The 19,777-nt window shown below is 39.0% G+C and overlaps 1 protein-coding gene across 1 annotated transcript in view; it reads left to right on the top strand.

Moving 5' to 3' along the window:
- Positions 1-2,550: 2,550 nt before the first annotated feature.
- The window catches only part of LOC122883238 (V-set and transmembrane domain-containing protein 2-like protein), a 59,312-nt gene continuing 42,085 nt past the window's right edge, over positions 2,551-19,777 (top strand). Inside the window, exon 1 of the mRNA XM_044211620.1 lies at positions 2,551-3,041. Coding sequence (XP_044067555.1) covers positions 2,924-3,041 — 118 coding nt within the window. The 5' untranslated portion in view covers positions 2,551-2,923. The remainder of the gene's footprint in view (positions 3,042-19,777) is intronic.

Below are 19,777 nucleotides of genomic sequence, written 5' to 3'. Positions count from 1 at the left end.
TGTTATTGGACACTGCAAAACACATTTATTTCCCATGATTGTTTTATTGGGGCATTGCAAAATATTACTAAGCCACATGCCCCAGTAAATGGGGCCTAATGGGGCCCCAGAGGTAAACTGACCACTAGTTGGTGATCATCATAAAGGCATCACAAACTGCAATATAAACAAAATATGAAGTAAATTGTCCCTTTCAATTCTTAACACACTTTGTGTAGTTTCTCTTATTAATGTTGACTGTATGTAATAAGAGAATGAATGTAAAGTTGTAGGAACAGTTTGTGCAATTTTCTTTTTCCTCTTTTTATGGAAGGCCATGTCTCTGGCTGAAAAAAGCACATGAACATCTGGGATAATGGTTTTTATTAAAGAGGGTAATTGCAGTCAGGTAATCCAATCAGTGTGTTGACATTCAGATATGGGTCATAGCTAAGTCCCTGGCCCTGTTAAAAAAGTCCAAGTTAGGTAAGTTGGTTATGAAAAGAGAGGTTCAGTGAGGTTCCTCTATCAAAAGATTTCAGGGGATCAGGCAGGCTGTGCAATAATGGTAAAGATTGCATTACACCAGGTAGTGGAAGTGTAATGAAAAAAATAAAGAATGGATAGGAAGAAACCTAACACGGCAACGGCGGATGGCCACCCACCACTGAGTCTGGTTCTGTCCAAGGTTTCTGCCTCTTAAAGGAAGTTTTTCCTTGCCACTGTCGCCAAATGCTTGCTCATGGTGGGATTTGTTGGGTCTCTGTAATTAATATTATAAAGAGTACGGTCTAGACCTGCTCTATAGGAAAAGTGCAATGAGATAACTTCTGTTATGAATTGGCGCTATATAAATAAAATTGGATTGAATTGAATTGAAGCTCTCAAGAAAAACTGCTAACTAAAAAGGCTCCCATCTAAAGAACAGTAAGGCCACTGGAACAAAATTCTGTGGACAAATTAGGCAGAAGTTACAATTTTTGATAGAGGGTGCAATGTTATTATTTGGAAGAAAAACGAATACTGCATACTGACCTAAACCTGGAGAGAGAGCCACGTGGTTTGCTGTCCTGGGGTCTGGAAAGCTTGCAGTTAAATACAAAATGAGTGACAACGTGTATAAATATTACAACTGTCCCTTATGGGAAGCAGAGGTTGGCACATAATGTGATAATGACTGTTAACATGGACAATAAGAGCATCTACAGCATATCTTAAACTACTAAAAATATTTTTTTTTAAAGAACTCGCCATATCACAGTTTTGACCTTGATAAAAAATTTACCTGTGTGTGAATCCTACACACACACAAATTAAAAAATATCATAAAACATATCTTTCTTTTGCTCTGTAACAAACATAATATAAATGAACTCTAATACATGTTTTAGATTCAAATGAAAATGCAGCTGGCCTATTGTATACATATCTATTTTGAAGCATTTAATGCATAAATCCAGTTAGCAAAGGTATTAAAAAGGCTTTCTCTGCGTTGTTTCCTTGAAATAAATGGGACACACCATATATCATTTTGCCTAACAAGCTGAATAAAATACTCCCTGGCTATGCTGCTGTGTTCTGAGAAAAGTGCTTAAGATCAATGAAGATTATGTAAGCACTTACATACTGTTTCATAAAGTCCAATAGCCCATATCATATTGCGGCTTGTCATTGGAAATGTCATAGTCTCCTGTTCAGTATAAACAATGAGGCTGCATTTCAGCACCATGGACAGCAACACACCAAAGCTACAGTATGCTATGTCTTCCTGACATCAGTTTTGTGGGCAAACACCCACGGCAGGTCCAAACCAGGGAAGGACCTTATTAGGTAAGAGGCCTCTCTATGGTCCAAACCCTCTGTCATGAATGGAAATCTAGGATTTCACAAAAAAAGTTACAGTATGTAAATTTGGTTATGGACTTGCTCACTTACACTGATTTTAAATATTGGTAGTGACAAATAAAATACCTTCCCAGCAAAAGCTATGACTGGTAAAATCATAACAGATAAGCTAAGTCTCTAACAGGCATTTTAAAGCACCTTAAAATGTGGCTTCAAATTGTTTTATACAGTCTCTGTAACATTAAATATTTATGACTAAATAAGCAACAATCAAAGTAAAAGAAAAAAATTCTTTAGGTATTATGAGGTTAACACTCAAAAACGCAGCTAATCTGCTTCATCAGGATGTGTGGATGTGATTTTATTAGATTTGATTGATAGTGACCTAACAACCCACCAACTGTCCTCAGATTCAGACTCAAATGTTGATAAATCCTGATTGGTGCTCAGAAGTATGTCACATCACATTTTCATGACTGAGCCCGGCCCACTTCAAACCATCAGAAGAGCACAGAGGGAAAAAAAGAAAGAACTAAAACTGCTCTGGCTTTGGCAGAAAAATAGACTGATTAATAAAAACCGATTGAGAAAAAAAGTTTTCAGGGCCTAAAACAAAGGAAGGCTCTATTCAACCCTAGGGTGCTACCAGCCAGGGACAAAACAAATTTCTTCACTTTGTGGAAGCACTCCCCTATATGCTTGGCTGTAGAAAAACATGTTTATCCGTTTATTATTTAGTTAACATGGTGCTGGATGTGTTTTTACTATCACTCCTCTCACAACTAATATTCCCCACTGCAGACCGTGGCACTTCCCATTTGGGAGAAGTCTCCCTCCGCCGCATGTAGAGCCGTCTGAACGGAGACAGAGCCTCAGTCAGTCTGCTGGCATAGAGGGAGGCTGCAGCGACTTCTTCGTTTCTTTATTTCTCACAGGTATCTCACTCCCTTCCTCGCCAGAACAAGCCACCTGGATTAAAAAAATAAATAAATTAATTAAAAAAAACTAAGAAAAGAAAACAACATCTTTTCCGACGTGCACTCCATCCGATGTGAAAGAGACAGAGAGGGGAAAGGAGAGCAGATAAAACCGAAGAGAAATGGGAGCGTTCAGGGTGCTGCTGGGGAGTTTACATTACATGGGACTCTACATGCAACTTAGTGTCTCCACAAGGCAAGCTGGACATGGCGAGAGAGAGAACCACATCTCTGGGAACGGTAGGTGTGAGATCCGCTTTAGATTCCTCTCATTAATTTTCTTTTATGAGAGGACGGCATAGGTGATGCCATCTGCTCACGTGCAGAGGAGAAATTAAACAAAGAGCAGCACACAGGCTTAGATGCCGATGCTGATAATATGCCAACTAAGGCAAATGTGTGCTTGTGGTTTCTTGCTGTCAGGCATTAAATGAAAAAGAGTTTAGGTCTATGAATAGATCAACCTGTCATTCAGTCAGTGCATGTCTATCCATCTTATTAGACCAACAAGGTTTGTAGTCTTATTTAAATGTGGATGTTAAGACCATTTGCAGTTATATGTTATACGAAGGCTGAATATTCATTACTGTGGTAGCCCTTTCTAATGAGTGTAAGGATTGTGTTCTTTCATATAATTAGTGGTGTAACATTCTGTGATGTATGGTGAGCCTGCGCTCATGACTGTTAGGATTTTGTTTTCTCTGAGAGCTGCAGCTCTTCACCAGTGCCTCTCATCTGCCTCTCTCCTGATCAGTGGGTGATTCATCCAGAAGGAGCAGAGGTGATGTTAACTGATAGATGGAAGTTAATATTTTCTTGTAGTATCCTCATGAAATCTGTACTGAACAACCTCCACTCCAATCTGCCTCCTTCTCTCTCACCAGGTGCATTCCTAAATGGTCTCAGTGTTTACACTTTGTTACCTCATACAAATTGACACAGTCTGTCACGGAGTGTCAAGACTCTCTGGTTTGTTTCGGTAACTTTGGCTCAGCCTGCCAATCTCCACAGGCGTCGCGCTGCCAGCACCTGCCAAACCTGCACACATGTTTGTGTGGGTTAAAAAATAAAGTAAGGAGGAGGAGACTGAGAATGAGCGGAGGTGATCAGCAAGCCAGCAAGTCTGAATGCCTCAATGCCCCTTAGTCACTGAGTCTTAGAGTATATCCATTACCAACTTTTCTTACTTCTGTAAATGTACTCTGTTATTAGATGCTTCCCAACAGCTTAACCTGGGAGCCAGAATCCCTCAAACACCCATGACTCAGTTTGCATCCCACAAACTAAGCTGCACTATGCAAAATTTGCATCTAAAAATACACCCTAATTACATCAAATCTCAAAGCGGGGTTACAACACAGAGGATATTCCTATTCCCTTCAATTGAGACAGTGATTTGCACAAATTAAATGATCTTGTCAGGTATAATCATGTCTGCACTCACAGAAAGTGATTAATTGAAACTTGAGAAGAGTAAGTTGAGTTGTAACCCATTTTCTAAGCAGCAAATGTGTCATCCAGAGAAAGCAGAACTCAGTGTTAGTGTTAGATCTTTTTGAAGAGGAGAAGAAAGAAGAAAAAAGCTTAATGGAATAGTTCAACATTTTGGGATATACACTCATACCACTCTCATATCTGTTAAATATGAAGCTACAGCCAGGAGACTGTTAGCTTAGCTTAGCATAAAGACCGGACACTGGGGAAAAATGCCCGGCTCTGTCTAAATGTAAATAAATCTGCATACCAGAACCTCTAAAGCTCACTAATTAGCACGTTATATGTCTTTTGTTCAATTCTAAAAAAAAAAATAGAAAATAGAAGTGGAAAAACAAGTTGCAATTTTAAGGCCACAATTTTTTAAACTGCCTTCAGGTTTTTCTCTCAAGTTTTTTTGGCCCTGATCGAAGTCCTTTAATATTGGGTATCTGCTGATACAGAGTCTGATCCAGTCCATATATTTACCTAAATGCTGTTATCTATAAATATGTATCTGAACATTGAACAGGTGTAGCCTGCTTAATCTTGCACACCTTATTTTTCAAGAGCTATTTGATCCAAATACAGTAGGTCATGATTCAAAACTATAACGTCGATAAGCTTAAATTATTGATTGTCTTTAGGTTGTACCAGAAAACTTCTGCTGGTCTCTGTTGATTTAGCAGTGTCCGTCCTGGTCTTAGGATTCTCATCATATCATCATTCATACATTATCATATCATTATACTGTATATGCCAGCCACTAAATATTTGCTATCCCTTGTTATAAAGCATCAGAGACTGGCCAGGGTTGTACACATGAGCATGACGTATGCTGTGTAATAATTACTGATGTCATGTTAAAGGATTTCTCTGTATTTAAATTTCAAATACTTAGTATTTCTCCTTTTGTTGCCATTTGGAGCAATATGAGTAATATCTTGCAGCAGACTGGCACATCCATAACATAACACATCAGAATCTGTTTTCAAACTGAATAATATGCTTATGGGAAGAGATATTTCCAAACAGTGGGTGTGTGAGATTTTTATGGAAATGAGTGTGTGCTGATACACTTGTTTTTATTTAGTCCTGAGGGTTGAATGAAAGAAAAGAGGAGGGCAACAAGAGATTTAAAACTCTTGCAAATTCAAGTGCATTACCAGATTCATGTACTGTATTCATAATTGAAATATTAAGTGGCCCTGCAATGTAATAATTAGTAAAACATTCAGAACACAGTGCATAATACTGAAGTATAGAGTTAAGTCCTAATATGATTGTCAGATGAATTGCAGGTATAATGATTTGCAGGGTGGGTGTGATGAGAGTTCAGGGGTGTAGTCAAGGGTAAACCCACCTGAACTCACTTTAACACCTTTATATTTGCAGAATACATTTTTTGGACTCACATCCATACTTATGAGGTGAATTCACAGCGTGGGCAACACCACAGTGAGTAATATTAAATGAATGGCAAAAGAATGTGGTCACTGAGGAAAATTGTGAAGGCTTCATTTGCTTTTCTGAGATTATACCGTAAGTTTGGCTTGTATTGATGGTTTCTGAGCCCTATGGGGGTCATAATTTATCATCCTTTTCCTTCACTGGCACTCCACCAGCTGGAATAGAGAACAGTGAGGAAAAAGAAAAAGGAATTAAGAGAAATGAAAGAAAAACAGTTTGGAAACCTGAAATCATAATGTTCCAGTCTGCATCTGCCCAGAGGCTGCTTTAGTCATTGATACTTTGAAATTAACTCCTAATTAGGGCATGGTTATCCAGTGGGGTGATTATTCCAGCCAATCAATTGCCTTAATTAATCAGTGAAGAGTAAATGAGCCGTTGGGCCAATAAAATGCTAAAACTTTGCAAAGGAAAGCAGATAGGAGCAATGCTAACAGATATTTGGATAACAGTTTTTTTTTGTTTTTTTTGATGGTTCCATTCTAAAAATACCAGATTATCCCATTTGAGTCATTTATCAATCTTCCCTGAACAACGTGCATTACTGTTTCTTCAGCATCAATCTTAAATTGAAGCATGCTTTCCACTTTAATGTGAGATGACAAATGTAATTGTATTTTTGGCTCTACTGACTGGACTAAAGAAGACATCCGTGTCTGTGAGTCTTCACTCACCTTATATATTCACCCTGTTTTGACTTCCATCACCAGAGAAACCAGACCCATTCTGACTCCCATTATTAGATTGGATTTGAACCATTTTTCCAATTCAACAGGTGAATAATTTACCATTCAATGAAGACAAAATCCTTTATAGCTGCTGCACCACCTTAAAAGGCTTCAGGCATCGCTGCTCCTCTACACTGTGACAGTATTTGAGAGGAATATACTGGATGGATGAATGTATGAGTATAAACCAGTCTGGCACAGATGCAGTCACAGCCTGCGATGGTTCAGCGTCCTTTCCAACCCCTTCTTTACCACCTCAAAAGCCCTTTTCTAATGATGGGTGATGGGTGTGTTGTATGATACAGTAAATATAGTGGGGGTGGGGGGGACTTCTACTAAAAGCAAACTGGAGCACTGAGGCAGAAACATCACAATACTATTAGACTATTACAGATTTAACAGTGGCCAGTGCAGTATCACTGGCAAACATTCAACAGCAGCTTATGGGGTTTACTTGTGTCTTCTACAGAATCAGAAACCAAATGTCTCCGTCTGCTCCTCGCCTTTTCAATTTCAATTAAATTTATTTATTTAGTGCCAAATCATAACAGAAGTTATCTCAGGGCACTTTTCAAATAGAGCAGGTCTAGACTGTACTCTTTATAATATTATTTACAGAGACCAAGGCAGAAACCTCGAGCAGAACCTAGGCTCTGGGTGGGCAGCCATCTGTCTCAACTGGTTGGGTTGAGAGAGAACAAGATGAGGAGGGAGGGGAGAGGGGAGAGAGAAGGAGGAAAGAGAACATACAGTAACACAATGCAAGTTCCACATAGATGTAAAGTAATAGTAATAGCAATGGTAGTGGTAATAATATTAATATTAATAAAATAATATTAGTAATACTAATGATAGCAATAATAATAATAAGATTAATAATAATATTTTGTAGCAGCTTGTGTTGAGTAGGAACATGGGGGCAGCAGGTGGCCCGCAATCATAGATCCAGACTCCACAGCTCCGGAGGCAGAAATACTTGCTGAAAGCGACAGAAGGAGAGAGGAGAGAGACGAGAAAGCACAAAACTACGGGAGAGGGAAGATGCCAAGTTAGTAACATGCATTAATGGAATAAGAATGCATACAGATGGAGAGGGAGAGGAGGAGAGAGGTGCATCATGGGAAGTCTCCCGGCAGTCTAGGCCTATAGCAGCATAACTAAGGGCTCATTCAGGGCTCACCTGAGCCAGCCCTAACTATAAGCTTTATCAAAGAAGAAAGTTTTAAGCCTACTCTTAAATGTGGAGATGGTGTCTGCCTCCCCAAAGCCAAACTGGGACCTGATTCCACAGGAGAGGAGCTTGATAGCTGAAGGCTCTGGCTCCCATTCTACTTTTGTAGACTCTAGGAACCACAAGTAACCCTGCATCCTGAGTGGGGTAATAAGGAATTATCAGCTCTTTAAGATACTATGGTGCTTGACCATTAAGAGCTTTGTAGGTGAGGAGAAGGATTTCAAAATCTGTTCTGGATTTTACAGGGAGCCAGTGCAGAGAAGCTAATATTGGAGAAATATGATCTCTTTTCCTAGTTCTTGTCAGTACATGTGCCGCAGCATTTTGGATCAACTGGAGAGTCTTAAAGGACTTATTGGGGCAGCCTGATAATAAAGAATTGCAATAATGCAGCCTAGAAGTAACAAATGCATGCACTAGTTTTTCTGCATCATTTTGAGACAGGATGTCACTGATTTTTGCATTGTTACGTAGGTGAAAAAAGGCAGTCCTTGAAGTTTGTTTAATAAAACCACTTGTTTTAAATTCCTCACGTTGGTGCTGGAGGCCAGAGCAATGTCATCTAGAGTAACTATATCTTTAGATAATGTGTCACGGAGGTGTTTGGGGCCAAGTACAATAACTTCAGTTTATTCTGAGTTTAACATCAGAAAATTGCAGGTCATCCAGGTCTTTATGTCCTTAAGGCATGCTTGAAGTTTAGCTAACTGATTGGTTTAATCTGGCTTGATCAATAGATATAATTAGGTATAATCTGCATACCAATGAAAGTTTATGGAGTGTTTCCTAATCATATTGCCTAAAGGAAGCATATATAAGGTGAATAGAATTGGTCCAAGCACAGCACCTTGTGGAACTCTGTGAATAACTTTGGCATGGAGGATTCATCGTTAACATTTACAAACTGAGACTGACCTGATCAATAGGACTTAAACCAGTTTACTGAGGTTTCTTTAATGCCAATTGAATGTTCCAGTCTCTGTAATAGGATGTGATGTTCAATGGTGTCAAATGCAGCACTAAGACAAGTACAGGGACAAGTCCTTTGTCTGATGCAATTAGAAAGTCATTTGTAACTTTCACCAGTGCTGTCTCTGTGCTATGATACACTCTAAATCCTGACTGAAAATCCTCAAATAAAGTATTGTTATGTAGAAAATCAAACAACTGATTGGCGACTGCTTTTTCGAGGATCTCAGAGAGAAAGGGAATGTTAGATATAGTTTATAGTTGGCTAAAACTCCTGGATCAAGAGTTGGCTTTTTAAGAAGAGGTTTAATTACAGAAAGAAAAAACTGACAGGAAGCCTGTGGAGGGAGGCAAGTATGGGGGAAATATGCGCATGCTTACAGGAACCAGTTAAAAATCTCGCAGCAGCGTTCTGCACATACTGCAGACGTGAGAGTGAGGACTGACCGGCTCCTATGTACAAGGAGCTACAGTAGTTGAGACGATGAATGAAAATGAAAACATGGATTACTTTTTCACAATCTTGGAATGTTAGGAAGGGTTTTACTTTGGCTAAGGCTCACAGTTAGAAAAAAAATGCCTCTCACCACAGAGTTTATCTGTTTGTCAAATTTAAAAACAGAGTCAAAAATCATCCCAAGGTTTTTTACATTTATTATTTTTTACAATAGCACACTATATTCTGTACATCATATACATTATAATCTTACTTATTCTCCCTTCCAAAAGGGACAGTAACAAATTAAGATTTAATTTTGAAGGTACAATGGCCACATTACAGATATTATTCAGGTGCTGGTTGTAGACTCTCTACTATGGGCATGGCCAAAAAACCTTTGAATTACTGCTGGAAAATTATTTTATTTACAAATCTGGCATTGCACCTCTGTCTCCCTTTAAGTCACGTTCATATACTACTAATTTTCATTGGCAAATATGTTTTGTAGCAAATGTAATTCTGCCCAGATTATGCAAATTTAGCCTTGTTCCTGACCTCTGACTCACTGCCCATATTTTGTTTGGTCAGTAATTCAGATAAGTCCAGTGTTGTGCCCATTGATGGCTGTGTTTTCGACCTCGATCTATGTAGATGGGATTAAGAATGTTCACGTCGTCTTCCTGCATAGCCAGCCTTGAAAAAATAGCAACAGAAAAATGGCAACAAGCGTGGATGAGATAGACATAGCTGTGCAGGTTGATGTAAGTAGACTTACTGAAATAATGATGATGACAAGACTCTTTGGTTTTAGTACAACGATATAACATGTTAATTAATGAGCTTTAGAGCTTTTTTTTACCTTTTGGACTGAGGGATGCTTGCTGTTTCCCCCTGTTTAAAGTCTTTATGTGAAGTAAACTAATTGGATTCTGACTGTAGTTTCATATTTAACATACAGATGTGAAAGTGGTATTGGTCTTCTCATCTAACTACTGCATTTCCCCAAATGTTGAACTATTCTTTTAAATTGGCTTCTTTGAAAATTGGCACACAAAAGGTTTAGTTAACTGCTCCTAACAACCAATAGCACAGCTTCCATGTTGACTGAAAATGATGTCAGCAGGTAAGATACGTCACTGTTTGGTCAGCACAAGACAAGATGCATTGTACACCCAACCATCCAGCCCAGTCTACAACGTCTGTGTACAGGGTTGATGAACACAGAAACGTTGCAGACTGTAGACTACACCAAAAATCAGACTAAAAATAAAATCGGTCAGTAAATTCTTACATGATATTGATAACATTTAACCGCTGGCTACCAGCTGTTAGCCAACCTACCTAGCTTACCGTAACCAATAATAGCCATACTGTAACTTACATAACTTTTCATGGAAGACATCTTGACATGTCACAGTAAGAGAAGCACAGCGTAAATAATCAAATGAAAGATGACTGAATTTCATTTAGCTGCTTCAGTTACCAGGGTGCTGGTATTATGCATGCTGGCTCACTGTCATGGCTTACTGGGACACTTGAGTAGAATGGAGTCATTGTTAATGTTATTAGTAACACTTTTGATTTTCCTACTATGACAAGTCAAAGTGTCTGCTGTGAAAAAGGCCTGTGAATTGCAAACATCAACAACATCAGTCTTACTGGCAGTTTATCACCATGAGTGTTTTAAAATGAAAATGTGTTCATGTATGTAATGTATGTGACAAGCAGCAATTTTCATTTTTCATTTTCATTAAGTAAAATGCCAAGCATTTGCTATCATTGTAAGTTAAATATCTTTAGGCTTTGGATAGTTAGTCATACAAAACAAACAATTCAAGCACCTTCAGTACCTCTACATATATGATTGTATTCTAAGTCAATAGATGCCCAATTTGCCTTGACACTCCAATGTGTGATGTAGCCTAAATTAGTTTCGGACGTAAGATACTTGGGGCTCTTTTACTTTCTGTCTGTCTGCCACTGTCAGTAAACACAAAGAGACATAAAGTGGAAGAAGAAGGAAAGTGTCAAACAAGAACAAACAGGAAGGATGGATGAGGGAGCAGAGGAGAGAGGGACAGGCTGACAGTTTTAAAGCTTGTTGGTGCTCAGTGGTAGGTAAAGCCAATGTATTTAGGTCCTGACCTCAGTATAGACTCCTCACTGAGAAGACAAGTGTTGGAGGGAAGCCTGGGATAAACTACAGAGAGGAGAGAAATTATTACTGTAGCTGCACCGTTCCTCCGCACAATGCACAGCTCGGTTGTCTCAAGACTTAAAAATCAATCTTGTACAGGCTTTGTCTGCATATCCTTTCATGAGCGAAGTGTACTCAAAGTAATTGTCCATGACATTTTCATATTAAGAGGCGTTGATTTTGCTGCTCTCCACCATTCACTGATGCACGTTATAGCTTTAAAGGATTGCCACATGAAGGAATCAAATATAATTTATTTGGATATTTAAATAAAATCTGGATTCACTTGTTCAGTCTATTATGTAGAAAGAGAATGCGTTCCTAATACAGTATTTTGTAAACCTAAAATCTATTTCATTTACATATCCCGGAAACTTAAAAGGATAAACCACATACAGTGTTCTCTGATTCAAATCATATCATTGGGCCACATCTTACCAAAAAGAAATGTAATTAATTAAGGGCACTGCAGACCCATACAGGTGTTTTCACTTACTCTCATTAGACCTGTGCTCAGGTTGAATTTGGGTGGAGCTATGCTGGTTGACGTGAGATCACCAAACTCAACATACCAATAAGAATGATAAAGATGTAAGTTGTCCCGCCTTAACAGGCAGGTGAGTGAGGTAGATGTCAATCAAACACAGTCCGTACACACCCACACAATCATGAGGAGAGGTCTAATCAGGCACAAGTGGAAACACCTGTCTGGGTGGACCAAAACATTAAACTGTTAAACTTCAGAAGGTTTTTGCTTTTTAAAATCTGTGTGTTTTTATAATACACGTTTTGCTCAAATTGTTGTATTGAAGAGCAACTACACCCTCAATTTTTCAAACTGATGGAGCAAATAAACAGAGGCTTGTTGATTTGAACAAGAAGCAACTTAGTTTAACATCTTGTTAGTTGCAGGTGCACTTTGTGCTATTTAGAGAGAACTCGCCACATCTCTCTGTTCTTTCTTGTTTTACGTGGAGGTTCTTTGTTGAAGTGATTTTATTTTAGTTCTACTTCTATATAGTAGATTAGGAGGAGATGTTCTTATTTGAGTGTTATGACTATGCCACGTTTTGCTTAGAATTCTCAGTTTATTTGAGGTCCGGTGTTTTTGGTTACAGCCTAGAGAGAGTAATGTATGCATGTTGGTATTTCCAATACCATAGCCTAGGAAAGGATGACTATGTTTACTTTGGTACCATATAATGTCCATAGCTTAAACCATCTCATTAAGAGGAAGAACATATTGAATCACCTAAAGGAACTACAGTGCTCAATTTTCTCTAATCCAGGAAACCCATCAAATTGAAGAATATAAAAAGTTAAATAGAGATTGGGTGAATCAGGTATTTCATGCCTCCTATGGCAAGAAAAGAGGAGTAGCCATATTAACTAATAAATCAGTACCATTTATTTCTGAGCAGGGGACCTACCAAAAATTTGGTCAGAAGCTATCATCTCTGTTCTGTTTAAGGAAGGCAAAGATCCTACTTCGTGTAATAAACTGGTATAAACCAGTCAGTTTGTTCAGATCAGAAAATACTGACAAACATTCTGGCACAAAGAATGCAGACGAACATAGCTAAGTTAATCAAACCAGACCAAACCAGTTTTATACCTTTGAGGCAAGGAGCTAACAACATTAGGAGGATATTGTATACTGCAAGTAATACAGTATTGAACGAATACAAATACAGTACTGCAAAAGGCCAAATAACAAAGAAAAAAATCTCAATGAAAAGCACAATACAGTACACTGTAAAATGTTGTGCAACTGCAATATCAAAGTCGACGACAGATTAATTCTCCCTCAGCATCACGTCTTTGTGCTGGGTCAGGCCAAAGGACTTTGTCTACATTCTCACTTGCCAGGCAGGACTCCACACCTATGTCACCACAGGACTACAGTCCATTGCCTTTATGAGATTTTCCCTGGTATCTGGGTCCCGGTCATAAACCTTCCACCGCCATGCATAGAAAAACTCTTCTATTGGGTTGAGGAAAGGGGAGTATGGTGGAAGACAAACATTTATGAATTGCTGGTTGATGTTGAACCACTCCTGTATCCAGACACCATGGTAAAAACTGACGTTGTCTCAAACCATGACATAGACAGGATACCCTGCCTGCTCACGATCCTGCTGCTCACGCTCAAACAAAACATCCTGAAGACCAACTAGAAATGTAAGATGTTCCATGTTATATGGCCCCAAGGTGGCATGACGGTGGAGAACCCCACGAATACTTATGGCTGCACAAAGGGTCACGTTGCCACCGCACTGACCAGGGACTTAGTTTTGTAAGTGCTACAGAGCAGTCTTGCAATTCTACACAAAGGGAAGATGCTGTTACAAAAGTATACATACATGTTAAGAAAGTTTTCCTTTTTTCTGCCGGTTCCCTTTCTATTGGCAAAGTGATGAAGTGATGTACTGAAAGATCTATATACAGTAAACTTTCAATGACTAAAAAAAAAATTGCCTGTGTCCTTCTCCCAGTTTCCTGATTATGGTGGCCACAGATAATCTGCTCAAACTGGGTTGTACTCTTTGTCTGGCTGCCCTCATTGTAATTCCATGAACAAAAACATGGTCTATCACAGTTGCTTGAATTTCATCTGAAATTACTATTCTTGCTCTTCCTCATCCACCACCTCTTACACGTACTCTTCCTCCTCTGCCTCTCAGATTGTTTCCATCCATTGTTGGTATCAACATTCGACTTACGTGTGCCACCTGTGCACTCTGAACTGGCTTATATTCTATTCAAATGGTTTAATCAATCAAACAATCTTGAGTCGTGTGTTTACGATGACATCTGTGTTGTAGTTGTGTTTGTACTTCTGCCACTCATGTTTACCATTTTGCAACACAAGTGCAAAATGTGTTTTAGTGAGTGAGAATGTGTTTTTCCTAAAGAGTGATTGATTCGATAAATGGGTTTAGGCCACTGAGCCTTTGGTTCAGAAAACTTTAAAGCCGCAGTCTCCAAATACAGCACAGTGGAGAGGAAGGATTAGGTTGGTTTTTGTGATGGAGAAGATCACAGCAAAACTTCAATTGAAAACAGAAATATCAATGGTTGTTCTGTCATATGTTGACTTGAGGCAATAAAAATAGTTACAAAAAAGTTTAAAATGCAAAATAAAAGAAAAAGCTTTGGCCACACCTCCACCAATTCTTTTTCTCTAATGACATAGCTTTGTACAACTGATCAACTTGTACATGCAAGCATCTGAAAATGAGCCCCTTCTGCTCATTTCATTTACTGGGTGAGGCAAATTGAACCAGGTGAAAAAAACTTCGACCTGTTAAAGGCACTTTGTGTAGAATTTTGATGTGATTAAAGCATCTTTCAAATTATTGTGATGGCACATCACATTTTTATTTGTAGAAACATTTGTAGAGACACTGCCTGTTTGTTTTGATTGCCCACTGGGGACATCAGAGTTGAACATTTTCCAATTCTGTGTGTAAAAGTGTCTGTAATTCATGAATTTTGTTCTTTCTTTCTTTTTTTAAAGCACTAAGGCCTAGCCTTACACCACTCAGGCACTAGTATGTCCCTAAGTATACACGTTTAATGCACAATGGTGCATCCAAGAGTTCAGTCTCCATGTGTATGTTGCTGGCAACGTTTGAAAAACCCCTTCTGCTGAGTTGAGATCTGAAAGCATTTTAGTATTGGCTGTTTTGCATAACTTGCCAAGTACCGTTGCAAAAAAGTGTGAAAATTACCCAACATTGTTTTTTTAAGGCTAATGCTGAAATGTTTGGATTGAAACTACTTTTTTTTTGCACTGATAGTCAACATGTTTTTTGCAGTACAAAGCATAAGCATGAAGAAATACAAGGATTCAGTGGCTCCCTAGAATTCATTTTGTATTAAGGTAGAAACGATGAATTCTTTCGTGATTTGTAGCTCAGATGAGGCATCCTGTTCAATAAAGGGCGGCTAGAGGTATCGAAGATCGACGGTTCGAATGTGTGTGAATGGTTTGAATGACATGTAGTGTAAAGCAGTCGGAAGACTAAATACAAGTACAATCCATCCAGTATAACAGCTCTACAATACGACAGTACGTCGTAAAAAATAAAAAAATGGCAGCAGCTCAGATGTTCTCATTGCCTGACAATGTGGACTCAGACCTTCGGTGTCCTCCATCATTCTTCCCTCCTCCTTACTTCCCTCACCTGTCACTGCTAGTTGTGTTGTGTGTAATAAACTCTGAATCCACTCCTCTCCCTTCCCCCTCAATCAGAACACTCTCTTCAAAATTGGCACAAACAAGCTGCAGGGTCAGCCGGCAGTCAAGGACTCTCCCTCTTTCTTTCTCTGTAAGTGCCTTCTGCTGCGCTTGTCCTTCACTCTCTCACAAAGCACTTCACTGGTGTCTGTGTTTGTGCGACTGTGTGTGTGGGGACATACTTTGGAGGAGAAATTATTGCAGGCAGCTTTGAGCATGGCGATCCAAAGCTACACTTTCTCTGAGGTGTCCCTCTATGACTGAAACTCATCTCCGGGAGTCATCATCCAACCCGTGTGTGTGTGTGTGTGTGTGTGTGTGCGCGCGTGTGTATGAGGCTCTGCAGACTTTGTGTGAGAGATAAGGGTAGCTTTGAGACAGATGATCCAAACCGTCACTCACTGTGTGTGTGTGTGTGTGTTTGTGTATCTTTGCATGGGTGTACACTGTGAGTTGTGTGTGCGAGTGTGTGTGTGTGTGTGTGTTTGTGCGTGCGTGCATGCGTGTGTGTGTGTGTGCTCAAAGAGATGGAGGGGGATAGAGTATTCCCTCTATTGCACTCAGCATGATGATGTTGGGGGAAGTGCTTGGCTGTGAAGACTTGTCTGAGAGAGTGTTGCTTATCTTCCATTAGACACATTACTGCCAACGTTGCCATCAAAGTGGAAGGACACACATGCACACAGACTCTCAGATTTAGAGAGACACACACACACACACACACACACACACTTCTCCTGGGGAGGCACTTGGCAGGATTCATCTGTTGGCAGTCTCACTGAGGGAGAAAAGAGGAGGATGCTGAGGAAGACATGCAAAGAGGGGAACGTGATGTATCCGTGGTCCAGGATCAGTCATTTGCAGCCTGAAAGAGCTCCTCAGCCACCAGCAGGCTGCCACATAATTTAGTGAAGTATTATTGTTCCCTGGAGAGTCTCTCTGATTTGTGTTAGATTTTTTTTCAGACTATGCAACTGTATCTTTAAGTCACATGTTGGTTTGACATTTATTATTCTTTTTTTCTGCTCACCATGCCATTACAGTTCTGATATTATCTGTGTTTATTTGACTCATATTCATAAAATAGAACTATTTTTAGTCTGTTGGATGGTGCTATATATAGTTATTATCAAAAGCATGAGCGATGTTTCAGCACAAGTCCTGGTACTTTATGGCAGTGCGACATCACACAATGTCTCTGCTCCCCAGAGGGAATCTGAGAAATGTAAATTAATCATGAAACCAAAAAAAATTAAAAGCCAGTATTGCATATTTGTTGCATTTTTCCATACACTGCAAAATGCTGCCTTAGTGCTTTTTAGTCACATTTAATGCAGCAATGTAATTACAACCCTGCCTTGTCAGTCTATTGCAGTGAATTTGTAATTCACATGCTATGGACTGCTGAGACTTGTGAAAATAATCATCCGAGTCTATTGTGCACAGAGTAACATACACATATCATAGGCTATCATGTAATATACATGTTATGAGCTGCACTGAATGCCAGAAGAGGCTGCTTATGACATTCTCCATTTTATTGCGGCACACATCTTCACACACACATACACACTCACCATATGGGGGGTAACTGACTTTGAAGATTGCTTTAAGTTACCACAACAAGCAGTTATTATTTATAACATTATTATATATTTTAACATTCATAAAAAAATGCGTCTTTGTATTTGTTTACTGTGTGTTGGAAGGAAACTGGCACATGTGCAACTAAACATACTTCTACAAACGCAGACAGATCCTTTTGTTTGGTTAATAAAAACAGATGTTCATCACACTCGATTAATATGACAGAACATATTAATGTAAATGTAAACACACATTAAGATGCTGCTTCATCATGTGTTTTTGCAGTCCCGCAACCCTGAACCAGATAAGCAGTATAGACCAGTGACGTAAAGTAGTTACGATGGGCCCCAGTGCACGCTACTTACTAGTTATGAAGCGCATACACATGGTGTATATATATTTTACCAACAATTTGTTGGATTTTACAGTTGAATGCGTTACTTAGGCTATTGGGAAAGTAGAGGTCAAAGAAAAAGCTATCAAAACCATGGATAGCGTTCTGACGGTCAAAGTGCTGAAACATGAAAACAAGCATCAGCTCCTGAGGGCAGAGGAGCTGTCTATTTCACTGTGGTGCTGAAATGACCTCTGACTTTAACAAAAGTGCACTCCTATTTGATATAAAGGCAAGAGATGATTGTAAAATGAAGCCTATAGCACACGACGAGACAGAAGAGAGCTGTAATATTTAACAAAAAACAACACCATGTCCCAAAAACTGGCCAGCTACACACAGTCTGCATAAATCCCATCAAATAATGGTTTTACTTCACAACAAACTTATTTCTGCCATATATCCTATATATAAAAAGCGACTCCACATTAATGACATCTATGAGTATAGCCTGCCGGTACAGTGTCTGTAGGGCCTAGAGATCAGCTAAAATCACCTTAATATTGTCATATTATTCATAACAAGACTAACAATGTATCACCCAGGGCCAGTGGTAAGTGCCTTTATAATTCTCAATATGACTTTTTAAAACTGTGTTTTAGTGCCGCTGTGGGCCTGTGGTTCGTCAACAACAGGGCCTGGACATGCTGCTGTAACATTATACTCCCCAAAGTCAACCTATACAATTTACAAGCAAAAATACAAAAATAATCAATTATCTTGCGGCACACACAGCAGCTTTACCCACATCTGAAAAACACATACACAATGTAACAGGCGCTCGCAACCTGTCTCCAAAATGACAATGACAATAACAACCTGTTAAATAGGGGCACGGCAGGCCATCAGATACCCCAAATCCCCTTGAAAAAGCACTTGTACTCACCTACAAGTAAGACTGCCCTAATGTATGTATAACTTGTCTTGAAATTTATATCTAACACAATATTATTTAGGACTAACGTTATGTCTAGCTTGCTAGCCTAACGTTACCTGCTGCATGGTTGTTGACACACCATGAACTGTCGAACTGCTGTATTGCTGCTATGAGGGGGGTCGTCCATGGGCTAAAGGAATCTAATTTAGGGAGCTTTGATACCTTCTCCTCCTGTTCTTTTCTCTCTTGTCTTTTCTTACTGCCGCGTTTATGTTTGAAAGACATGACTGCTCAGTTCGCTTGCAGATGTGCTCAGCTTGTCAGTCTTGACAGTTTTAGCGCCTAATTTAGCTACCGTATATTGTATCGTCTCGTCACGTGATCAAAGAGAGACTTGACACTTGATAACTATTAACATACATATTACCCAGCAATCATCATTGCAGATCTGTATATGACAAAAATACCAAAGAAAATAAGAAATTATTCATTTAATTGAATAGTTTTTTTATAGTTTATTTACAGTTTTTATATTTTATGTAGAATAAGCATTTTGTTAGAGATTGCTACTGACTATTTTACCAAAATAAATGTAAACCATCATGGAGATGGGTTTGCCTTTTCGAGAGCATATATAGCAAATGGCAACAGTAATTAATTAAATGGGGAGTCTTCTTTGAACACAGATGTTATTTCTAGGCGGTATTCTAAATCACTAGCAGGGTCCCTTTTTCTACCAAACACGTTGTTGTAGGGCCCGCTCTCTCGACAGGCCCCCCCACATCATGGGGCCCAGTGCAACCGCATTGCCTACACTGTCTATATTTACACCCCTGGTATTAACGAACTCAAAGATTTTTCTGAGCTTTCAGTCCGACTCAAGTCTTTTTTTGTAACACCATATCATATAAACTATCAAGTTCATATTTAAGAGCCCTTTTTACAGGATTCTCTTTTTAAAACGAGTCAGCTGGAAACATTAAAAAGTCAGCCAGATTCATATGCCTAAAGTTAGCTTAATAAGGTAGCTAGTTACAGCTGATCAAATCTGCCAGCGACACTTGTTATTTTGTCCAGCAAAATCGATGGTCACTTGAAATGAGAAACCTGCTTTTATCTACCTTTGTTTGAAAACAAGGACTCATTGTTTGAAAACAAATACAAAAAATTTTGAGTGGTAGATCTGCCACCATGTCATTGTAAACTGCTTATGTGCCATGTGAGAATGGAAAGCTTAACAGGCGAAACTGACAGTAATTGACAAGTCCAGTTAATAATATAAGGGACAAACCAAGGTACTTTATCACATTGATACAAAACTCCTGTAAATCCAATATTACCATAAAGTAAATGCAATGGCCTAAT

Source organism: Siniperca chuatsi, linkage group LG10, assembly GCF_020085105.1.
Source record: "Siniperca chuatsi isolate FFG_IHB_CAS linkage group LG10, ASM2008510v1, whole genome shotgun sequence".
Classification (NCBI taxonomy): domain Eukaryota; kingdom Metazoa; phylum Chordata; class Actinopteri; order Centrarchiformes; family Sinipercidae; genus Siniperca; species Siniperca chuatsi.
This window is presented reverse-complemented; position numbering and strand designations above follow the sequence as displayed.